General features: G+C 44.3%; 1 protein-coding gene across 1 annotated transcript in view; it reads left to right on the top strand.

Moving 5' to 3' along the window:
• CACNA1D (calcium voltage-gated channel subunit alpha1 D) overlaps positions 1-22,219 on the top strand; it is a 417,969-nt gene that overhangs the window by 230,078 nt on the left and 165,672 nt on the right. The window contains 2 exon segments of the mRNA XM_088478679.1: positions 20,521-20,608; positions 21,971-21,997. Of these exon segments, the coding sequence (XP_088334805.1) occupies positions 20,521-20,608; positions 21,971-21,997 (115 nt within the window).

The following is a 22,219-nucleotide window of genomic DNA, read 5'->3' as shown; positions in this document are numbered from 1 at the left end:
ATATGCAGCACGCCTATGTTTTGTGTTGCTCACAGAATATACTGTAGGCATGCTGCATATCACTTTGTGCTACCTATTCACATCACTGCGAAAAAGACACATTTGAAGGAAAAAAAGTCACACAAATAGACAACCGAGACACACGGAGCTCCCGCCTTATGTGTAGCGCGACTTGTAGCACGCGGAGGATAGATGTATGTGGACACATCTGTAAGGACCCAGAGTTTTTAATTTAACAACAAAACATTACACAATAGCAAACTGACACCATACATTAATGTGTGCCACCCACACATATGACCCTTTAAACCAATCACGCATGGTCTCTTTAGGAACGTGCAAAATCGGCCGAATCAGAGTGATTGCGTACGCGTTGGCACAATGCGAATGGCTGCAAAGTCCTGCCATGTTTGGCCAAGATGATCAAAATCAAACGCAAAATGCGAATGAAAATTACGAATGGTTACACCATCGATCAACACGAACGACAACAAATCAGCAGCTTAGTAAATTCAGTAACCTGTTCGAAAAATGAAACACATGAATACGGACGATGTCATCCGAGATTGATCTCGGATGACATAGAATAGAAACCGGCACCTTAGTAAATTCACCCCTATAAGTAGTTTATTGGTGTACACATTATTGGATTGGTGTACTTGATACATCCATGCATTGGTGTACCTATGGGTGTTGTTTTCATTACTTAAATGTGTTTATATTTATTGTTTGTTATTATTATTATTGAGCCTGATTCAAGATTATACGCATACCCGATGGATCTGTACTACTCTTGTGCAGATCTCCTTCTGCGAGCACGCTCTCAATGCTGGCCGTTTGAGGGCGGAGCGGGGGCAGCGTTCCCAAAAAAGTGGCCGTGTTTCCCCCCGTATTGTGGGAGTGGTGAGGCCAGTGTCTGCGTCTTTCAACGCAGCTGCGACGGCCATTCGGAGTAGTCTTAGGCTCACTCAGAGGGCCGATCTCACGACTGATGGACGCAGCACTCGGAACTGCAAATCCGTCAGGGACACCTTTTGTCCTCGGCCGCCTCATGTGACATTATAATATTTTAGCGTCGCTGCCCTCGTCCAATGACGCAGCAGCGATGCTAATAGCGTACGACTCTGAATCAGGCTCATTATTATTTTTTTTTTTCCCAATGTAAAATGTTGGCCCTGAACAGCTTTCTGGGTATTTTGTCTAGAACATATTTGGGAAGTGTGCCGAGGAGGGCAGACGCTAGAGCCAGGGCCTGCTTCCAGACTGTGCCTATTGATGCACTAAATCAGAGGCGGATGTTTCACGGAATTTGTAAATATTTATATTTATGGTGCTTTTTGTTAGAGATGTCGCAATGAAAAAGTGCAGTGAAAAGGTTGAGTTGTTACACTCGAGAAATTTATAGCACAATATGCTTGTAGGATAGCCAGGGCGAGAAATTCACTGTACAGTCTTCACTGAGGCTGATCTAATGTATAACACAGCAGGACAAAGACATTCACAGTAATAGGCCCTGATTTATACCAAAGCCATGCTGTGAACTCAAAGACCTCGGTCGAGACAGCAGTTTTCCTTATATAACAGCAGCCACGGGATAAATGACACGATGTGGGACCTCAGCTTGGATGTAACTTCAGGACAATGGGCAGAATTTGTAGTACAAGCAGTGATCGGGCTGGCAGGGATGGGACATGAGCCAGGAGTGTTTGCACGTGCGAGACTGCAGCTTATGGATTCTTTTTTTCTTTTGCTAGGTTGTTATTGTTATTATTTATTATTACTACTACTATTATTTTATATAGCTCTAACATATTCTGCATTGCTATCAAGACCTAGGGCCCTGCCTCGCCATCAGGTACACCGCATTCAAAGCTTCACCTAGTATGTACCTAATGAGACTGATGCAAAGTTTGCAACATATAAATTACAAAATGAAGGCCCAGATTTATCAACGAATGATATTCTTGTCATCCCTCATTACTAATCTTAATTGGTGCTCCAACCAATCAGCTCCTAACTGTCATGTGTTTGAAAAATGACAGCTAGGAGCTGATTGGTTGGGCACCATTTAAGATTAGTAACGAGTGATAACAAGAATATCACTTATTGATAAATATGGGCATAAGCTCAAAATAGCCACATGTAACAATTGTATATTTAGGCCAAAAAGCTTCAACCAGCTCCGCACCAGCAGCAGGTTTACATCTGTCACACCCAAACACCTCACAAGCGGGAATCAGTCGGGAAGCCGACGGACGCAATCCCGACCGCTGGCTTCCCGACTGTCTAATCCCGGCAAGGGTCTAATGACAGGCGTTGAAATCCCGACGTCTGTCATTAGACCTGCGCTGGGAGCCTGACGCCCGGTATCCCAATCGAAGGTAAGCCGGGCGCAGACAGCCGCGGGAGGGGGGGGTTAGGTTTAGGGCTCCCAGGGGGAACTTAGGGTTAGGTACCCCCCCGGGAGGGTTAGGTTTAGGCACTTAGAGGGGGGATTAGGGTTAGGCACTGTGGGGGGGAGGTTAGGGTTAAGCACCCCTAAGGGAGGGTTAGGGGGGGAGATTAGGGTTACTTACCTTTAGCAGCAGTCGGGATCTTCACCCCTGCTGGGCATGCGCTGTCGGGATATCGATTCCCTTAGAAGCACAAGAAAAGTTTATTAACATTTGTTTTGATAATGCAAATATATTAGCTGTTAAGTTTGATTTAAATGGAGAAACATTCTTTAATACAATAGCTATAGAATCTATAGCCCCCCCACCCCTCCTACCCCTCACCCAATGTTATAATTGGAGGGACATTTACGACATTTTCAAAATATCTTTATAGGTGGACCAGTATTACACACTGTCATTTGGAATACTCTATTGGCTGACTGGCTTATGTGCTATTAGATCATTATTTTACTGCACAATACAGGATCAACTGTTGGATATTAGTTACCTGGACTTCCATGCCTTATATGTGTGCACATGTGCTATTTTATTAGAAAACTGTATATTGTTAGCATTTCTTTCTTTTCTTTTTGTATGTTATCTTGTGATACGTGCAGTGTTAATGTTAATATGAAATGCTTTCATATATGTATGGTGTGCTAGTATGTGTTTTGTCATTCCTGACCTTGCAATGTATAGATAGGTCATGTTCTTCTGCTACTGTATTCTGCATCGGGCTTACTAAAGTTAGTCGGGCGACTCGCTCTCCTCTTGTGGCTCCAGTCCAGGCTCCTCTTCTTCCCTGACTGAGAGATGAGTCCTCATGACATGACGTCTTCATTCTCACTCCCACTGCTGAAAGCCTTAGGACGAGGGGACAAGCAAGGGACAGCCAGACATATAGCATGCCTATCTATTGCAGCACTACAGGAGGTGGCCAATTCTGCTGCTTTAAGGGCTGGGCCAGTGGCGGGCAGGGTTCTGATGCAGAGTGCCTGCTGTTCTGCCCCCCAGCAAATGGCGCCCCTAGGCACATGCCTCTCGTGTGTAGTGGGAAATCCACCACTGCCCTTCTCTGCCCTGTCCCGTTTCTCTAAGCATACGTAGGTGTTAATGTCAGATCTGCATACAGATTTCCGTGTGCATATTTGTGTATTTTACGCTTAGCGAATGGGTGTACGCACAATTTAGCATCAGTTTCTTGGCTGATCCAGTTCTGAACCTTTCAAGTCACTAGTAACAATAATGAATAAACTGCATGCTCAGAATGGCTGCCTCCGATGTGTTTAGGCGACAGGTACACTTCAATGACTGAAAGTGGAAATATGTCTCAGCGCATTTAATACCAAACAGAGGGCATGATTTAGAGATAAACGCTAATGCGATTGCGGCTGCGAATTTGCGCGGAACTCAGCTGCGAAAATTTTTAATAATAGTTCCAAAGCTTACCTGAGCATAAGGGCGTCCACCGCTGCCTTCTCATATGCGTATGATGTTGCTTACCAACTTTGTAAATATCAGTAACATAGACGCACATCGAGCGTCCATCTTGCCATTGCGGAAGGTCTGACCAGCCACAGACTCGGCAGCTCTCCTGACACGCAGATGGCTCTCATGCTGCGTAAGTGATCGCAAGGGCATGTAATGGCGCTGAAACGGTCAGATACACCTGCGTTTTTATGACAACCCCCTCGTTACCACCCCCGAACGCTGACTACCTGTCACTCACTTTGTGAGTAAATCCTCGGTGCAAACGTAATTGCAAAGCAATCGCGGCACGTGCGCATTGCGACTTATGCGCAATGGTAAACAATCGCTCAATCTGTGTAAATATCACCATTGCGCCTATCTCTGAATCAGGCCCAGATTCCCTTTAGATTTTCCTTTAAATATACATTAGTGGTAAGAAATGTATTGGAAGAAATAGCCATAATCATCATTTGTTAAAGGAGGATGCTGCTAGTTCCAGGATATACATTAAATCATTATAGCCTCATTAGCGGGATTGATCCATGCATATCCATTTGAAGACACTGTCATATGTGTTAGTGGAGATGAGGTTTGTGTATTTGTAGACATTTAGTTGCTATAGGGTTCGGCACGCTATCCACAAGTCCCCCGGTCAGAGTAAGTACCATATCTTTTTACCGCATTTCGGTACATTTCACTTTATACGTCAACATCTGCACATAACCACATCATCTAGGCACTATCTCATGTTAGCTTGCTCAAAAATGATTCCAGCCATTTGTCATCTGTTTAATAATGGTGGGTTAGTTGAAAATAATGACTTGAGTATTACAGATTGCTGATTTGCTGCTCATAGAAAGTTATTTAATGAGCTTATGCCACTCTGGTTTTATCACTGCACATATCTCATTTAATTGACACTGTCCTCTGGGACTGTATGACCTTATATTCTTCCCAACAGGAAAAAACAACTTGTCTCTAACATTCAGGAGCTTAACCTCATCTTCTGAGATACACTTGTAATGTGCATTTCACATGCGTTGCTTAGATTGGCTTATATGTTATGGTAGAGAAGATTTCCATTGGGGAGATTTCATTTACAGCAAAGTGCCTCCTGCAACGATTGGACGAAGGCACTTTGTGACCAGTAATATGCTAATTTTCCTCCCTTGCACTCCAACGCGCTTGAAAATTAAATTAGTGATGTTTGGCCACCATAATATACTGTGATCGCAACAGCACAGTATTAAGATTCATATCTCCCTCAATGTGTTGTCTCCTTTTTGGTATAATAAAGATGATGAGGCACACCGCACCACTATCCTTGTTTTTTTGATAGTTTTATATGTTTTTAGGATATTTTTTAGCTCAGTTTGTCGTACTTAAGGTAAAATCCGCATCAGTCCCATAGTTATTATTTTAATTATAGCTGTGTTGGACTCTATAAGCATAATACATATCAGTTAAGTTTCTGTAAGTCAAAAAGATAAATAAATACCTCCATCACATACTTCCAAATATACAAATCAAAGGTTTCAGACAAAGGCTATTGATAATGGACAAAAAGCTACAATTACAAAGCATAGCAAGTCAGTTTTTAAAAATAGCCAAGCATGTCCATTAGACTGAGGCTTACTGTAGGGCCGGATTCAATTAGAGGCGAAAAGTGCCATTTGGAGAAAAGTTTCCGCGGATTCGGACTTTCCGCCTGTTTTCAAAGTATCTCCTTATTCAATTCCAGGACGATTTTGCCTAGGCAGAAAGTCAATGCATTGTAATAGCAGGTGACAAAAAGTGCAAAATCTTTATTTTGGGGTGCAAACGTTGGGAAACGACTCAGACCCTTGGGACAGCCCCCCAAAGGACAAATCAGCAAAAAAATAATAATAATAATTAACTCAGAACGCCCCAAAAAAGTACTTTCGTTTTGGAGGCGAAAAAGTAAAAAGTGGGGGAACAACTATACAAACTAGTGAAATAGACTTCTTGGGGTGCTGTAAGGAGGGGCCAAGTGTTTGGGATGGCAGGTGCATGTTTGTGGGTGGTTTTTCATGTTTTTTAAAAGTTCACTTTAGAAACTTAAAAATACGCTAGCACCCATTTTCCAGTACCCCAAATTTGACTGGAATACTTATTTTCACCAAAAAATACAGCTTAATGCCATTCTTCACCACTTTTGCAAAGACGCTAATAAGAAGCAATTTAAACTACTGAAGTACCCCAAACACTTCTATTAGGGCTATTAGTACACATCTACATTGATTCCCTATGTTAGTGCATCTTTTTTGGGGGTATAGACTGATTTCCCCACTTCTGACAGTACTTTCCACCTGTTCCGCGTTCGCCGCTCTCCGTTTTCACCTGTTTAGTAATTGAATATGGAGAAAAGCGGGGACGCGCACAAAAAGTTTTCTCCTTTGAAACAGGCGAAGGAGGCGGAAAGTCGGACAGGCAAAACTTTTCCGACTTCTCGCCTCTAATTGAATACGGGCCTTCGTGTCTTTGAATCATGTTGTAAACTTTCAACTTGAAGAGCTATGGTTGTGCTTTTTTTAATAAGTATTTGTAAATATTTTGGGTTTCCAGTCACCCCCTAAACACCCAAGTGAACATTCCAGTCATTTAAGGGTATTTTCCACATATTGGCCCTCATTCAGAGGCGGTCGCAAGAAGCTACCGCTCGTTCTGAATGAGGGCGGCCACTTGCTTTTTGTAGTGAGGCCTCCTGGTCGCTAGCTAACCGATCAGGGTGATGGTCGCAATGGTCAAGACCATCACGACCATCGGGGCTTGAGACGAGACCCTAAGGTTGGGTCTCGGCAACCCCAGGGAGCTTCCTGCTCTGATCGAGCAGGAAGCTCCCCATTGACATCACTGCTGATGTCAGTGCGGCCACCCACAAAATGGGAACGCCTCCGTTTGTGTAGCTACCCCCCCGCCCCGCCTACAAAACGGGGCGAGCTGTCGATCACCATCAACAGCCACCCCTTTTGTAGAGAGCTCCGGAGCGAGAGATTTCCTCTCTCGCTCCGGGGCTTGCGTACGCGCAGTGCGGCCGCTGCGCGTGCGCAGGGCCCTAACATCGACCCGGTTGCGAGCGCTCAGCGCTTGTGACTGGGTCTGAATGAGACCTATTGTTTTTATATATAAACCTCTCCACTGTTAATGCTCTGCATTTTGGCAGGTGAAGAGAGGAGAGACAGGGTCTCACACACAATGGAATCATTACTATGCCTGGACTCCGTGGAGTGATATAGATCCAGTGTACATGGCTGATTTACATGAGATAATGACAGAACAGGAACTGTGGAGAAAACATGCTCTCTTGTAAAGTATCCACTGAACTTGCCTCTCTCCACCGAGACAAATTATCTCTGTATATCTTCCTATCCTCTGTTCATCTGTCAAAAACATAGGAGAGGAAAGAGATGAATATATACAGATTCCTGTGTACACATTACCTGAGTTACATTGTTTAGCTGTGGAATACTCAATCCCTGACAAGGGGGGGAATGGAGAGTATTTGATAAAGCCGTTTACCAAATTACGCAGAGCACAACAATTGGTGCCACAGTCATCCTAAGAAAATGTGCAGGTATGAATTAAATTATCCAACAGAAAGGACATTCTGTACAATAATGCCATTATATTCATACTATACACCTGTTTTAATAACTGTCCCTCAAGAATTTTTGAAGAATCCTATTTGTGACATTAATCGAATAACTCTTGGGAAAGTAGCACACCATCTGTCAACACAGACAAGATGGCTGCCAAAGAGTTTGATGCAGGGATAGTGTAATTGTAGGCTACTTGCTTTGTACAGAGACGTCTTACATGGTCACATTAGGTTTAGTACAACTGTGTTTTTTTAAGAAAATGACAACAAATTCTCTGAAGATTTGCATTGTTTACAGGGACTTTTAAAAATGTGACTGGGTTGCCCTACCTCTACATGTTTGTAGGGGAACAAGTTGCACTGTGACTGGACTTATTTCCATCTACATGATCCTTTGGGGATCGTAACCCCTCCCTGCTGACACCTACACTGCGACAGTAAAATAGCGTTGCCCGGGATGAAGTACACCTGCAGCCTCTATTTTTTTACATTGTCCTCGCCTATAACCTGGATAACGATGCAAATTAGGAATAAATGACGGTGCAGGCAGCGTATCCTCATACTGTTTGGAATGGGGTATATCAGGAGCAGACTGACTTACAGAACAGATATCAGTATAGCTTCCAAAACCACTTGGGTTTCAGAAATGACTGCAGAACAGAGGGGGAGATTCAGCTGCGGACAGATATGCTATCGCAGCTGCTAATATGTTAGCAGCTGTGATAGCTGTAATATGGTAATGCAGCAAAAGGCATCACACCTCCTCCATGCATTACTGAGCTGCGTCCAAGGACACAGCATCAGATCATCTGCGATCCCTTCAGTCGGCTAAATGTGGAAAATCCTGGCCTCTCCACTCCCCCCCCCCCAACGGAAACGGAGGCCGTGGCCCCTCCCTTACCAGAAACAGCAGCGTGCTGTCAATCACTGACAGTGTGCTGCTGGACTGCGTGTTGGATCGCAGAGCCCTATTGCACAGCACAGTACTGGTCAGGCACATGTGCAGATTCCCGATAATCTGGAATCTGCATGATCCCTGTCACTGCGTCCGCATATCAACATTGAAAACCATGACTAGAAGAGCTGCCATCAGGGGAGGAATGCCGAGACTGGACTACCGTTTCTGGACATTAGTGGGCCTGCCCACCGTGGCACTGTGTGGCTGCGATCAATCTCCACTGCTATTTGTAATCTCTGTATGCTAAGATTTTGCCAGGATCAATGATTGTGGATTGATTATGCTGTCTGCCACAGTCTGAATGTATCAAGTGCTGAGCTGCTCATGAGCCTGCCAGGCACTCTGACAGTGTGTGTACAAAGCCGGCCCCTCAGCCTGAGAACCTGTGTAATTTAGGAGTGTCCCGGTTTTATGGGATTGTGTGACAGTGTGTGGCCCTGACGAAGTTCAAACCTAGGCAAAAAACTTATCCTGGTCATACTACGCCACCATGCCAAATTTGACGAATATAAGTACAAAGCTCTGGCTGTATATAAAGGACAAACAGACAGACGGACACGCCTTCTCCCTTATTATGTGTATTGTATATATATATATATATATATATATATATATATATATGATGCTGAACTTGTCAATGCTGAACAAATGACTGCTTAGACATTCCCATAGAAATTAGTGTGCTAGGGGCAACATCTCCACTTCTAAAAGCCTGCACTTTAGTAAATATACTCCCATGGGTGTTTAGCGTTGTTGAATATATTGATGCTATATACAGTAAATAGTAAATAAAGAATCATGATAGAACAGAGCACATCGTGAATGCATATGTTATTTAATAATATAAATGTAAATACAATGGTTTTGCTTATAATGGAATTTGTGATATAGTAGGTGTAGAGGTCCTAAATGCCCACACATGTGGGTTACACACTAAGATGGATCCCATCATCTGCTCATTTATCCTGGGTTCACACTAGGCAATATATTGTTGTAAAAGCCAACAAACGATATGTCATTTAGCGTATTGGCTCGTGTATACACACAATACATCTGTGTACGATGTCTTTCACAGATAGAACGGCCGTGCAGCCCGGCAGACACAATATATATAAAAGATATATCATTCACATATACAAGTGTGTACAGACAGCCTTCCGACCCACCTATGTGCTGGCCACACGAACCAGCGACAATGACATCACAACTTGATGGGCATATAAATGCCCGTCCATGAGTGATGTCTATCATGTCTGCCCAGACATATTGTGCGGGCTGATTGGTAAGTGTGTATGTTTACCAAAATCGGCCGCTCGGTCAGTGGCGCCGTTGGCCACACACACTTGGTGCCAACCTGTTCCAAAACTACCAAACTGGTTATTTAACTCACTGAGTGGGTGGGCAGCTTAATGGGAACTGACCCCTAACTGCAGAGGTTCTCTCTGCACTTGGTATTGTTCCCCAGGGCAGCTACTTTATAACCTTTTTCTGCCTGTGTCATATTTATACTTATTTTTAATTGTTCAGTGTTGTTGCTGTAATTGCTAAGCGCTGTATTTGTTTCATGTTGCCACTTAACACCTAATTTTAATTGCTTTGGCTCTGTTCATTAATAGCCCATTCATTTGTGTACTATAAACAGCTGCATGAAGCCTCCTGCGATTAACATTTGCAGTGCCGTCAATGGAGATTGCTTTTGTTTCATGCGGAGTGCTTTGTTTAATATTCATGTGCTATTTTGTAACATATTAACACTGCTGCCACCTGCTGGTTAAGTGACAAAACAATATGTCTTTGAAATGAAGGGGTGACGCTGGAGGATTTACTAGGCGAAAAGAAGAAGCGGTGGTTTAAATGCTTTAATCGTGCAAATAAACATGGTAAAGACTGTTTTGCTGTGAGCCAGCTGCTATTTGCTGTGTATTGCATGTTTTCCTATCGCTATCTTGCATGTTTGCATTGTATTATACAATACAGGAATTTTATTTTGTCTGCATTCTTATTGATTTTGTTTTTCATAAATATAGAGTATATTGGAGAATACCGTATATTTATTCACTAAGCTAAGATATCCTGGTGTGTGTGAGAATGGTCACTATTTCCTTGTGCCTTGCTATAATTGCCTGTAGAGTTCTGGAAACCAGTGGCGATGATCAGTACAAGAATAAATCAGTTTAGATAAATAACAAGAAGAACTCAGCTGTAGCTGACATGTCTGACCCAGTTATGTTCTTGTGGTCGAACCAACATTACATTTCTTGCAAGGAATGGCTGTGATTGAAAGGAGGTACATATTACAGAGTGCAACATGCAGTTGTCACCTGTGCAGGGACAGTACTGAAAACAGAGCCGTAACTAGACTTTTTGGTGCCCTGTGCCAGAAAGAGCATTGGCACCCCCCTCATTTTTCAAAGGGACATAATACACCCAAAAAAGGGCCACGGCTTCATGGGGAAGGGCCAGGGAAGAGATAGGAGAGGCCAGGAGATGCTGGGGATGAAATAAGAGGAAGCTACAAGCAAGAATGATAATAAACAGAAATTTGACAGGCCCAAACAGCGCCCCCTGACCTGTGGTGCCCTGTGCGATGGCACTACCCTAGCCACGGCCCTGCTGAGAAATCATACTTGCCAACTCTTCTGCAATGTCTGGGATACCTGCATCCTGGATCCGACCACTTCCCTAGGGAAGTTGATGGTCTGGGAGTGCTTGATGATGCGATTTGCGATGAATTGCATCATTGTGTGCTGAGATTTGTGGTCTTGTACACTGGGGTACTGTGACACAATTTATAGCACCGCACTTACCATCTTGGCCTCCACCTTTGTGTTATCTCCCATGTTCATCTTGCTGCAAGCAGGCTGGAGTTACAAACAGTACCCTCTCCTAACTGGTACATTTATGATCCATATCAATGAATATTCATTTAGACCCAATATGTAGTACAATACAATTAATGAGGGGCCATTGCTTCACTTCTGCCAGTCATATTTACATTATGGGACCTACAGGGTCGGACTGGCCAACAGGTGTACAGGGGAAATCCCCAGTGGGCTCCACTGCCTAAGGATAGTAACTTGGTTGAGAAAGATCATGGATGAATTTGGGTTCTTTGTTTGTTTTTAAGGAAACTACACCAAGATTATCTCTCCTGCCAATTGGAGTGGGTGGTCCGGATCTTTGCATGTCCTCTCTATTGGTTGGTTGAGTCCCTCTATGGTGTCTGGCAACACCCCTTAAGCTTGGCCCCCTTCCACTGCATTACCTGTGGACCCTTCATCCTCCCGTCCGACACTGGCTACATATATGACTAGTCAGATACCTGCTTTCATTTGTTTTAACTGTACTTGAAAAACATCAGAAGCTGGTTGCCAAGGGTTACACAATCATTGTACGCACTTACCGGTGCATCAGTTTTCATAACTGTATGCCTTTCACTGTCATTACTGTATGTTCTAGTTCAGAACCAACCTGACAGCCAATAACATTAAAGCTGTTTGAATGTAATATAGACACCATTCAGTGGATAACTGATGTTCTCTGGAATAATCGGACCACAAAGGTAAACCACAAATCATTTATGGTCTGGTTACGGAGAATAGAGAGAATCTGAAAAAGCGCACTATGCTAAGGTGCAGATGTCACCCGATCTCTGGGAGCTGTTGCACACTTCGGGTGTTTTTGCAAAATCTCTCTTCCACACCAAGCAAGAAACCCTCTCCAAACCTTTGTCTCCTCACAGCATACATGCCGACTCTCCCGGATTGGACAAGAAGCTCTCGAAAATCGGGTGGCGCTCCACCCGCAAGAGAAGTCAAGTCTCCCGGTCTCATCCTCCCCGCAGCCGGCCACTTAACGAGTGAAAGTGGGTGGTCCCTTGGGGGAATGATGTGATTGCATCATTGTAGCCCCGCCCCCTGCTTTACAGTGTCGGTAATATCAGCATTGTATAGCGAGGGGTGGAGCCCCTCACCATGCCCCCGCAACGCCCACCATTGCCGCAGCCACGGCCCCTGCATCGCCAACCTGGCAGCCAGAAAGTCGTCAAGTGTGCCTCACAGTAGTCTTGGTACAGTAAATGAAATCTCAGTTTTGAACTCTCTGCACAGCATACATCCCAGTGTCCCCAAAGTCCCAGTGCTCAGTGCTTAGCAGGGATCGTCATCACTCTCCTAATCTGCCCATCTGGCAAATGCAAACTTCTGCTCATCCACTCACTGTCACCTTCTTCTTCCACATTTACACAATGATTGAGATGGAAATCGTCACATTATAGCTACATGTATAAGATCACAGCCATGCAATGCACTAGGAAGTTTTTTTACTCCAAGCTCAGTAATCAGAATTTTTTTTCCCACATTAATTTCCTATTGAGAAACAACTCCAGTTAGAGCTAATGGGCATAGAGGTGACTTTTTATAGTGAGAACTACTGTAGTTGAGATCTTCTCTTACTGCTGTAGAAGGGGTGGTGTAATTGGTGGATTTTGCAGTTCCATATCGGGTGCCATGCACAGTAAGGGCCTGAGTTCTATGCAAACCCAATAGTTTGCGTGCAAAGGGGCATACACACTAGACGATAAAACTGAACGAGAACGATATCGTTCAGTGATATATCATTCATATCGTCTAGTGTGTATGGTCCGAACAACCAACGATGCGTGCTCCCGCGGGTCGTTAACGATATCCCAAGTTGGCTGTACATGCAGTCCAATCTGCGGATATCGTGAGCGATGTCATGCTGCTGAACGCAGCATGCCTTCCCCCTCCCCGCTGTCGTGCATCATACTTGCCGATGCCGGGCACGCCGCTGACGATCTCGCTGCATACACACATCGTCTAGTGTGTGCGGCTTAGCTCCAATGTTTGAAGATCTACACATATGCAGGATCTGTACTGTGTATGTGCAAATCTCCTTCTGCTCACTCACTCGCGGTGCCCAGACGGCCACATTTGACAGCCCCGGACGTCCTGATTTACAGGTTGCGCCCGTTTGGAGGGGCAGCGTCAGTCGGCATCCCAAAAAACGGGGGCATGTCAGACCTTTTTTCTGGGCATGGTGAAGCCAGTGGCTAAATCCTTGTACGCAGCTTCACTGGCTTCAGCTGTGTGAAAACACTGCCCATTCTGAGTAACCTGACTGGTGACCAATGTTAACGTAAAGTGATAAGATGTTGCATCTTAGGACGCCAGCAGGAGGAGTCTATTTACACAAGACGCCTCCTGCATCTAGCATATTACTGCACAGCCCTGCGTACAAAGCATCAGTACAGTTCCTGACAGTACCTATTGTTCCTTGGGCTACAGCAGCCTTGCTCCAAATCTGTGCCTACTGTCATTGATTTGTGCTGGAAAATTGTAATCAGTTTATTCAAGCAACTCGCAGGAAGTAGATATATCTGTCTTTGAAACAGGGTGACTAGTTGGAAAAGATAGAAGGTGCCTTAAGGGCTCTGTTATCCAGGATCCTGCATTAACAAAGCTATAAAGGTGAACCCGTTTGTGGTGGGCAAATCAGCCGCTTTCAGCACCTTGCTATAAATAATAACTACCTCCTATTATCAACTTCTGCTGTGCTCCACTCAGGCCTATATTATTATATCAATCACCTATTAAAATAATGCCTTTATTTGTATAACTTGTCCCTGTTTTTTTACTTACGTTTCCCATTACTGTGCATATCTATTATAGGCAAATAAACGGAATACTGATTTGTTATAAACATCCTTTTTTTTTTTTTGGTTCACTCACCCTAGCAGACGTCCAGACAACTTAAAGCATAGTTTAATATACACATAATATGCAGCTAAGATGTTATTATATATGTAAGAGCCAACAGTAGAGATTATGCTTACAGTATATTATACAACGGTCCTAAACGTGGGGACGGTTAAGATGGAGAGTGGCTGGAAGATTTGTTTCCAAAAGACAGAGCGTCCTTCCAAATGAGGGATTGTTCTTCCAAAAAAGGGACCGTCCTTCCAATGAGGGATTGTTCTTCCAAAAAAGGGACCATCCTTCCAAATGAGGGATTGTTCTTCCAAAAAAGGGACTGTCCTTCCAAATAAGGGATTGTTCTTCCAAAAAAGGGACCGTCCTTCCAAATGAGGGATTGTTCTTCCAAAAAAGGGACCGTCCTTCCAAATGAGGGATTGTTCTTCCAAAAAAGGGACCGTCCTTCCAAATGAAGGATTGTTCTTTCAAAAGTGGGAACTTTCTTCCAAGAGAGAGGTGTCATTCTTCCAAATGAGGGATTGTTCTTCCAAAAAAGGGACCGTCCTTCCAAATGAGGGATTGTTCTTCCAAAGAAGGGACCGTCCTTCCAAGTGAGGGATTGTTCTTCCAAAAAAGGGACCATCCTGCCTAATGAAGGATTGTTCTTTCAAAAGTGGGAACTTTCTTCCAAGAGAGGGGTGTCATTCTTCCAAATGAGGGATTGTTCTTCTAAAAAAGGGACCGTCCTTCCAAATGAGGGATTGTTCTTCCAAAAAAGGGACCGTCCTTCCAAATGAGGGATTGTTCTTCCAAAAAAGGGACCGTCTTTCCAAATGAGGGATTGTTCTTTCAAAAGTGGGAACTTCCTTCCAAGAGAGAGGTGTCTTTCTTCCAAATGAGGGACATAGGCAGTTATTCCTTGTAAGTTTCACTAACTTGTGGGATAGAGATGGGTCAGGCTGAACTACAGCGCACAATAGTGTCCTTGTCTGAGGACTTTGTGATAATATTGTAGTGGTCCTTATATCTTCAGACTTGATGCTACAGTATATACATCACTGTCCCATCACTGAAATCACTGTCCCGTTGACAGTACAGTACACACCTCTTCCCGGTGCTTTCTTCTGCGTGAGATAAAACTTGTCTTTTGGAACTTGTGACATAAATGAGGCTGCCAGAGCTGCTGCCAAATAGGCTTACTAAAACAGTATTATTTCCCCCACAAATCTGTAAAATCCCTAATCCTGCAAGCTGGTATATTGTAATATTGCTACATGTGCAAAACAAGGTCGTATTTGCCTGCAATGAAAAGGCTGCAGTAAGATAGTGTTTTTTTTTTTCTTTTCCAATCTTTATACTTTTTCTTTTGTGTTTAGTCTACTATTTACTTACTGTATATATATGTGTGTTTTATGTTCTCGGTAGCACCCAGCTATTACGGGCTGAGGCAGAGCTAAATGTACGCGTGTTTGCAGAGCGTATTGTGTAAAAATTTGCACTGTGCATGTTGTGGGAATGGGCACACGGAAGGGGTTGTGTTATAATATGTCAAAAGCCATAATATCAATATTCATCATGTAAACACTGTGGAAATGTTGACGTGTTAGAATGTCGTCATTTTGTCCCTGGTGGCCCAGAGGTGACTTTCCTGTTCCCGAAGGCTGCAGCGGCTCCAGCGTCGTCTTTCAGGTCCCAGCAGTCATGTGACTGTCACCCCCTGATCAGACCTGTGATCATTCAGTGTCCCGGTACATACTCCCCCTATCCCTAACCCCTCCTTCTAGTGCCAAGCCCCCCATCTCTCGCAGCATGACCCTAACTACCCCCCCAAACTTTCTCCCGCAGTCTATCCCTAATGTCACACATTCTATCATTTCACATGTTGACATTGAAGAACAAGTGTCCACACGTTGCCTGTCGACATGTTAATGTCGACATCATAACTGTCGGACTACATCCCCACGGCAGTTGTACACCTGCATCTACTTTTACAATTGAGGAGGAGTAACCTGGCGTTCTCACGTAGGCACATTCAGTCTGGCATGTTTAGGCAACTGCAGGCTACGCAGAGCTAGACGTATGTGAAAAAACTCCAGCTTGGAGACATATATTTTGTACCTAGGATACTGTAGGTCCGGTGCAAGTCTGCCCTGATGATTATGATAAGTAGTAAACGAAACGCGCGTGCAGATGTGATTGTATCTCAAGATGCATGCAACTCTGCACATGGATGAATATAGGCCCTTTTTTCATGCACGCTTCTATGAAGCAAAGTACATCAGGCCCTTTGTGTCTTAGCCACTGTCATAATTAAAGGGGAGTTTAGTGTAGGGAGAGCAAACACTTGTACTGCAAAATCCATGTTACAGTTATATATTGTGCCTTTGAAAGTGCTAAACATCATAGGGCCTGATTCAGAGCCGCTCGTGAGCGGCCGCTCGTTCGCTCCAAGCGATGTTCGCACATCTGCGCATGCGTATGGGTTTTAGTACGCATGCGCGAACCAGTCAGTGCGGTCGAAAATCGTGTGCTCGCAAAATAGCGAATGCCTGCTAATTTGAGTGACAGAATGAGGCGTATGTGGGTGGTAACAGGGGAAGGTGCTTGAAGACGGGGAGTGGAGATCCGTACGCAGGCGTGCCAAATGGTCAAAACGGGCGTTTTAAAGGTGTGCATAATTAACAAAGCAGCGTCATTGACCGCGTCACTTGGTTGTCTTTTAGCCTGAACTGCTCGTATGATTGCGGTAGGAAAATCCAACCACAAGCACTGCGAGCAGTTCAGACGCCTTTCACTAGTGATGTCAGTGGGAGTGATTTTGGCTCTGATAGAAAAATCACTCCAGGGCTTGCGGCAGTGAGACCCTACCGCAGGGTCTCCGTCGCAAGCCCGATGGCGGCGATGGTCAAGACCATCGCGACCATCATCATGGACGCTCGCATATGCTGTGGGTGGTCACCCACAGCTATGCGAGCGGCCAGGAGGCCGCTCCATTTTCATGGAGGAGGGCACTGATTCAGAGCGAGCGCTCTGGTCAGAGCGTCCGGCTCTGAATCAGGCCCTATGGGCCTGATTCAGTGCCGGCGCAATTAGCGCTCGCTCGTTCAGAAAAAGGGGGTGGCTATTCAAATGAACCGTTCGCTCTTTGCGGTCTGTTGACGCCTCCATGTCTGAACGAGCGAACAAAACATGCGGACGTTTATTTGAAAAATACGCCCCCTGGCCGCTCGCATCATACATAATGTCCGCTATTTATTAGATTAATCGAGTACATCGATCAGCGTATGAACTGCTCGCTATTCTTGTGGTTGGTTTTTCCTACCACTATATTGCGAGCAGTTTTGACTATAAAACAACCAGATGACGTGGTCAATGACGCTGCTGTTTTAATTATGCACACCCATAAAACGCCCGTTTTGACCTTTAAGCACGCCTGCGTTCTTAATTCCACTCCCCGTTTTCAAGCACCTTCCCCTGTTACCACCCACATACACCTCATCCTGTCACTCAAAGTAGCAGGCATTCGCTATATAGCGAACAAACGTTTTTCGGCCGCACTGACTGGTTCGCGCATGCGTATTATAAACCGTACGCATGCGCAGAAGTGCGAACATCGCTCGGAACGAGCGTACTGCCGCTTACGAGCGGCTCTGAATCAGGCCCTGTGTCCATAATGCTGTCAGGGGTCTCCCAAGATGATCCTTATCTCCCTATACATGGTTATTACATAGTTTCCCATTGTTAAACATTTTGGACTTGATGCAGAGATGGATGGAATTTAGGAATATGATGCTGCCGAACTGAGGGCCCGATTCAGATCCATTCACAGTGCGCGAACCAGACTGAGCGATCGGGAAGTGTTCGCTCGCTGCACATAGACTGCCCGGCTGATTGAGTGACAGGAGAAGCCGTTTCTGGGTGGTGACGGGCTGGCCGCTAGAAACGGGGGAGTGGAGGTGCGAACGCTGTCGTGCCTGAGCGTTTTAACGCCGTTTCAGAGGTGTGTATAATTAAGATGCAGCGTCATAGTAGACGCCACTTGGCTGGATTTTACACTGAAGCGCTTGTAGTGCTTGCAGTAGGGTATGGTCAGCCACAAGTGCTGCATATGCAGCCGATGGTACTCGATGTTACCGATGGTTGCATACACTTCCTGGAGATGACCTGCGTAAGTGGGCGTCTTCATCTGCATACACAATGCGATCGCACGCTAACACATAGTGGGCGTACTAATGCCTTGCCATGCGATCGCCGGCCTTTGCCAAATTTGCATACGCTGGGTGCGTGCGAACGCATCTAGCGAGCCGTTCTGAATCCAGCCCTGTGTGCACAGACCAAGGGCCTGATCCAGACATGGTTGCTAATGCCACTGCAGCTGTGGATTTGTACACCGCAACTGTGCGAAAATATGAAAATACACAGGAGCCTTTTTTATTGTGTATGGAATCTCAGTCGCAGGCAGAGACGCCTGGAAAATGGTCGCGACATACCTGCGTTTGAGTGGCCATACCTGCGTTTGAGTTGCCACCTCCCCGTTGCCTCACACAAACGGCCCCTGCCTGTCAGTCACTTTGCGAATAAATCCTCACTGCAAGTGTCGATGAAAACAAAACTTGATGCATGCGCAGTGCGACTCAGACGCACACTCAGATACCGATTACTGATAATCGCTCAGACACCAATTACTGATAATCGCTCAGACTGTGTAAACATTGGCATTAGGCTACATCTCTGAATCAGGCCCAAAATTTGGCAAATACTTGGCCCAAAAGATGCGTATGGACTCAGGAGTATTTACAGCTACCTATAGCCAACTCTGCATAGCCCTCAGTCCTGCCTGGGCCCTAGTTTGCAACATACGGCACCACGCACAGAAAGGTCAGCTGCTGAGGGCGAAAAATGTTCCCCTTTGCAGAGTGCAGCACTGCGCAACACACTGCAAATGCCTATCCCCGGCAGCCTGGTCAGACAGCGGTGGATACGTCTTTGCAGGAGCTGATGCAGCTGTAGAGGGTGCAGTGAGAAGGAGTCAATGCGCACCGGGTAAAGACCACCATGGCCAAAGCAACAGGAAGCCAGAGGAAGCTATTGTTCATGCAGTAGTGGAAGGGAGAGCAGTCTGCAGACTGGACACGGAGCAGGGAGCCTGGGTCTGGATGATATGTTTATCACATCTGGATAGGTAAAAGGACACCGTACGTGGATGTAGGGTGGTGCATGGTGGTCACGCCTCCCAGATTTGGCCACTCCCCAGTTCCTGGGCCCGCGTGAGCTCTCAAAGGCTCTGGATCCGCCAACAGGTGTATGCTTAGCTCTGCATCAGCCCCCTGGTCTGTTTTAAAAATAAATTAAATTAGAATTTGGTACAAAAAAGAAAATCTAATGAAGCTGATGACGGCAGTTTATATTGCACTTCCACTTTATAACACTGGCTTAATATACAGGCCAGATGTGGTATTATAATAAGGGTGGCTTTATAAAGAGAGTGACAGAGATTAAATGAATGCATTGCAATGCACTTTTGTGCTGAGAATGTAACCAGTGGTTAGTGTGGTTGGTGGTTAGAATAGGGTGCTCTGTATAATCATTTCAAGTCACTGACTTGAAGGAAACTGTCTTTCTCAAAGATACTGTCTGACGACAGGATGTAAAACTAATACCTGATTTCCCAAAGAAGCTGAACTATTTTGAAAACCCAGGAAAGGTAAGAACGTGCTGTCTGTGCTATAAATACTCAAGGACACTGTAGTATCTGTACTTAATTTTATTACTGTTCATTGCAGTATATGTGTGTGTGTTATATTTATTCTATGGAATGCGTTGTTGTTGTGCTGTGTTGTGTGGTGTGATGTGTAGTGCTTTGTATAGTCAAGAGACACAGACAATTTTAAATGAAAACCTTTATGTACTGTTACGTTTATATTGCTGACAGATGCCCAGAACAAATCTAACCAAACATTTTAGCTCATTTATTCTCTGCGGGACAAAGGGATTGGTGGATCTATATAATTTGGTGGCATGTTAGTGTTTTGGATAGCTAAAAGCGAGCTCATGAAAAATTACCGTATTAAATCTCAGCATTTTGCAAAGCAAAAACAATAAAGACGGTATAAGATTTTCATCACAGATATTGGCCCAATAAACTTGGCAGGTGGTCCATGAGAACAATATAACATTCCATTATTCATTATAATTTCCTATATATTCCGTTCCTAATATTAGAGCTGCTGTATATCAATCCGTGCTGTGAAAATATCTGCGGGGATGATAAAAAAAATGATGTAGAATTTACTGATAATTAAAACCATATTTCTCGCTTTATAGCGAGTATGCCGACCAGCGAAACTGAATCCGTAAATACAGAGAATGCCGGAGGAGATGGAGACAGTGGTGGATGTTGCGGTAGTATGTGGTAAGTTATTTATTTATTGCTAGTTATTTATATAGCACACACATATTCCACGCTACATAAATAATAATAGCGCTTTACAGAGAATATTTGGCCATTCACATCAGTCCCTGCCCCAGTGGAGCTTACAATCTATATTCCCTACCACATACTGTATATACACTATCACACTAGGGTTAATTTTGTTGGGGGCCAACTAACCTACCAGTATATTTTTTGAGTGCGGGAAGAAACCCGGAGCACCCGGAAGAAATCCACGGAGGCACAGGGAGAATATACAAACTCTACACAGTTAGGGCCATAGAGGGAATGGAACGCATGATCTCAGTGCTGTGATTCAGTAATGCTAACCATTACACCATCTGTGCTGCCTAAGTTCTGGATCCTACAGGCAAAAGGGTCAAATGTGATTGTGTCTATATCTGTCTAAGTTGTTCACCTTGTACCCAAGTAATCTTCTGTGGAATCCTTGATGTACATTATAAATTAAAGCTGTAGTAATATAGTTCCCTCCACATTATATACTGTATTTGTACAGTGTTGACCTAGAAAAGAGACCATTAAAAAATGAAGGTTGTCTCCGATAAATCGAAAATCAGCCATACAAAAAACTGCCTTATCTGATATCGCCCCACCTAACAGAGGTTCAATGTTAGATATGAGTTTAATGTGTCTTAGCTAGCAGATTACTGTAATTATGGCATAGAGTTGTAGTCTGCAAACTTATTAACAGTTATTTATATAGCACACACATACAGTATTCCGCAGAGTTGTACAGAGAATATTTGGTCATTCTCATCAGTCCCGACATACAATGTATATTCCCTATCACATGTACCTGCACACACATATACACTAGTGTTATATTTTTATCAATGCGATTTACCTACCAGTATGTTTTTTGGTGGTGGGGCGAAAACGGAGCACCAGGAGGAAAAACACACAAACAAGGGGAGTACATACAAACTTTACACAGTTAGGACCTTGGTGGGAATTGACCTCAGTGGTTTGAGGCATTCATGCTAACCTTTATGGCAAACATGCAGGACTGGCCCTACCATTACGCCGGGTACCCTGATAAGAGGAAGTTTCCCCTGGCTGGGAATCTCCCCCTCCCATCCTATCTTTCTGATTGGCTGCCGGCTGCTCTATCTCCAAGAACTTAAGCACAGGGGCGTCGCGCAGTTGCAAGATCACGCCCACTTCTTTTTCCTGGGGTGTGCAAAAGTTCACCAAGGGGCGCCAAAATCTATATTTGCTTACCAGAAAAATTTGGCTTGGACCGGCCCTGCTACTGTGCTGCCAAACCTGACAATAGAGTTACTAATATTTATGCTGACAGTCACTGTCTTTCTTTTATTTCAGTCAGTCCATTTCCAAGTCTAAATTCAGGTATGTATGTATGTAAATGTATATATGGACATGATACATTATGTTGCTTCCAACAGGGCTACTTTTATGGTAATCATTAATGTGATAGCATAAGGAAGGCACAGACTGTTACACCGTACATATAATGTAGTAATATCAAATCAATGGAAGAGGAAATACTTACTGACTTTAGTTTTTATCTTTATAATGTTTATTTTTGTTTGATACCTTTTGTATACTGAA

Source organism: Taudactylus pleione, unplaced genomic scaffold, assembly GCF_031769625.1.
Source record: "Taudactylus pleione unplaced genomic scaffold, aTauple2 ptg000217l, whole genome shotgun sequence".
NCBI classification, from domain to species: Eukaryota; Metazoa; Chordata; class Amphibia; order Anura; family Myobatrachidae; genus Taudactylus; species Taudactylus pleione.
This window is presented reverse-complemented; position numbering and strand designations above follow the sequence as displayed.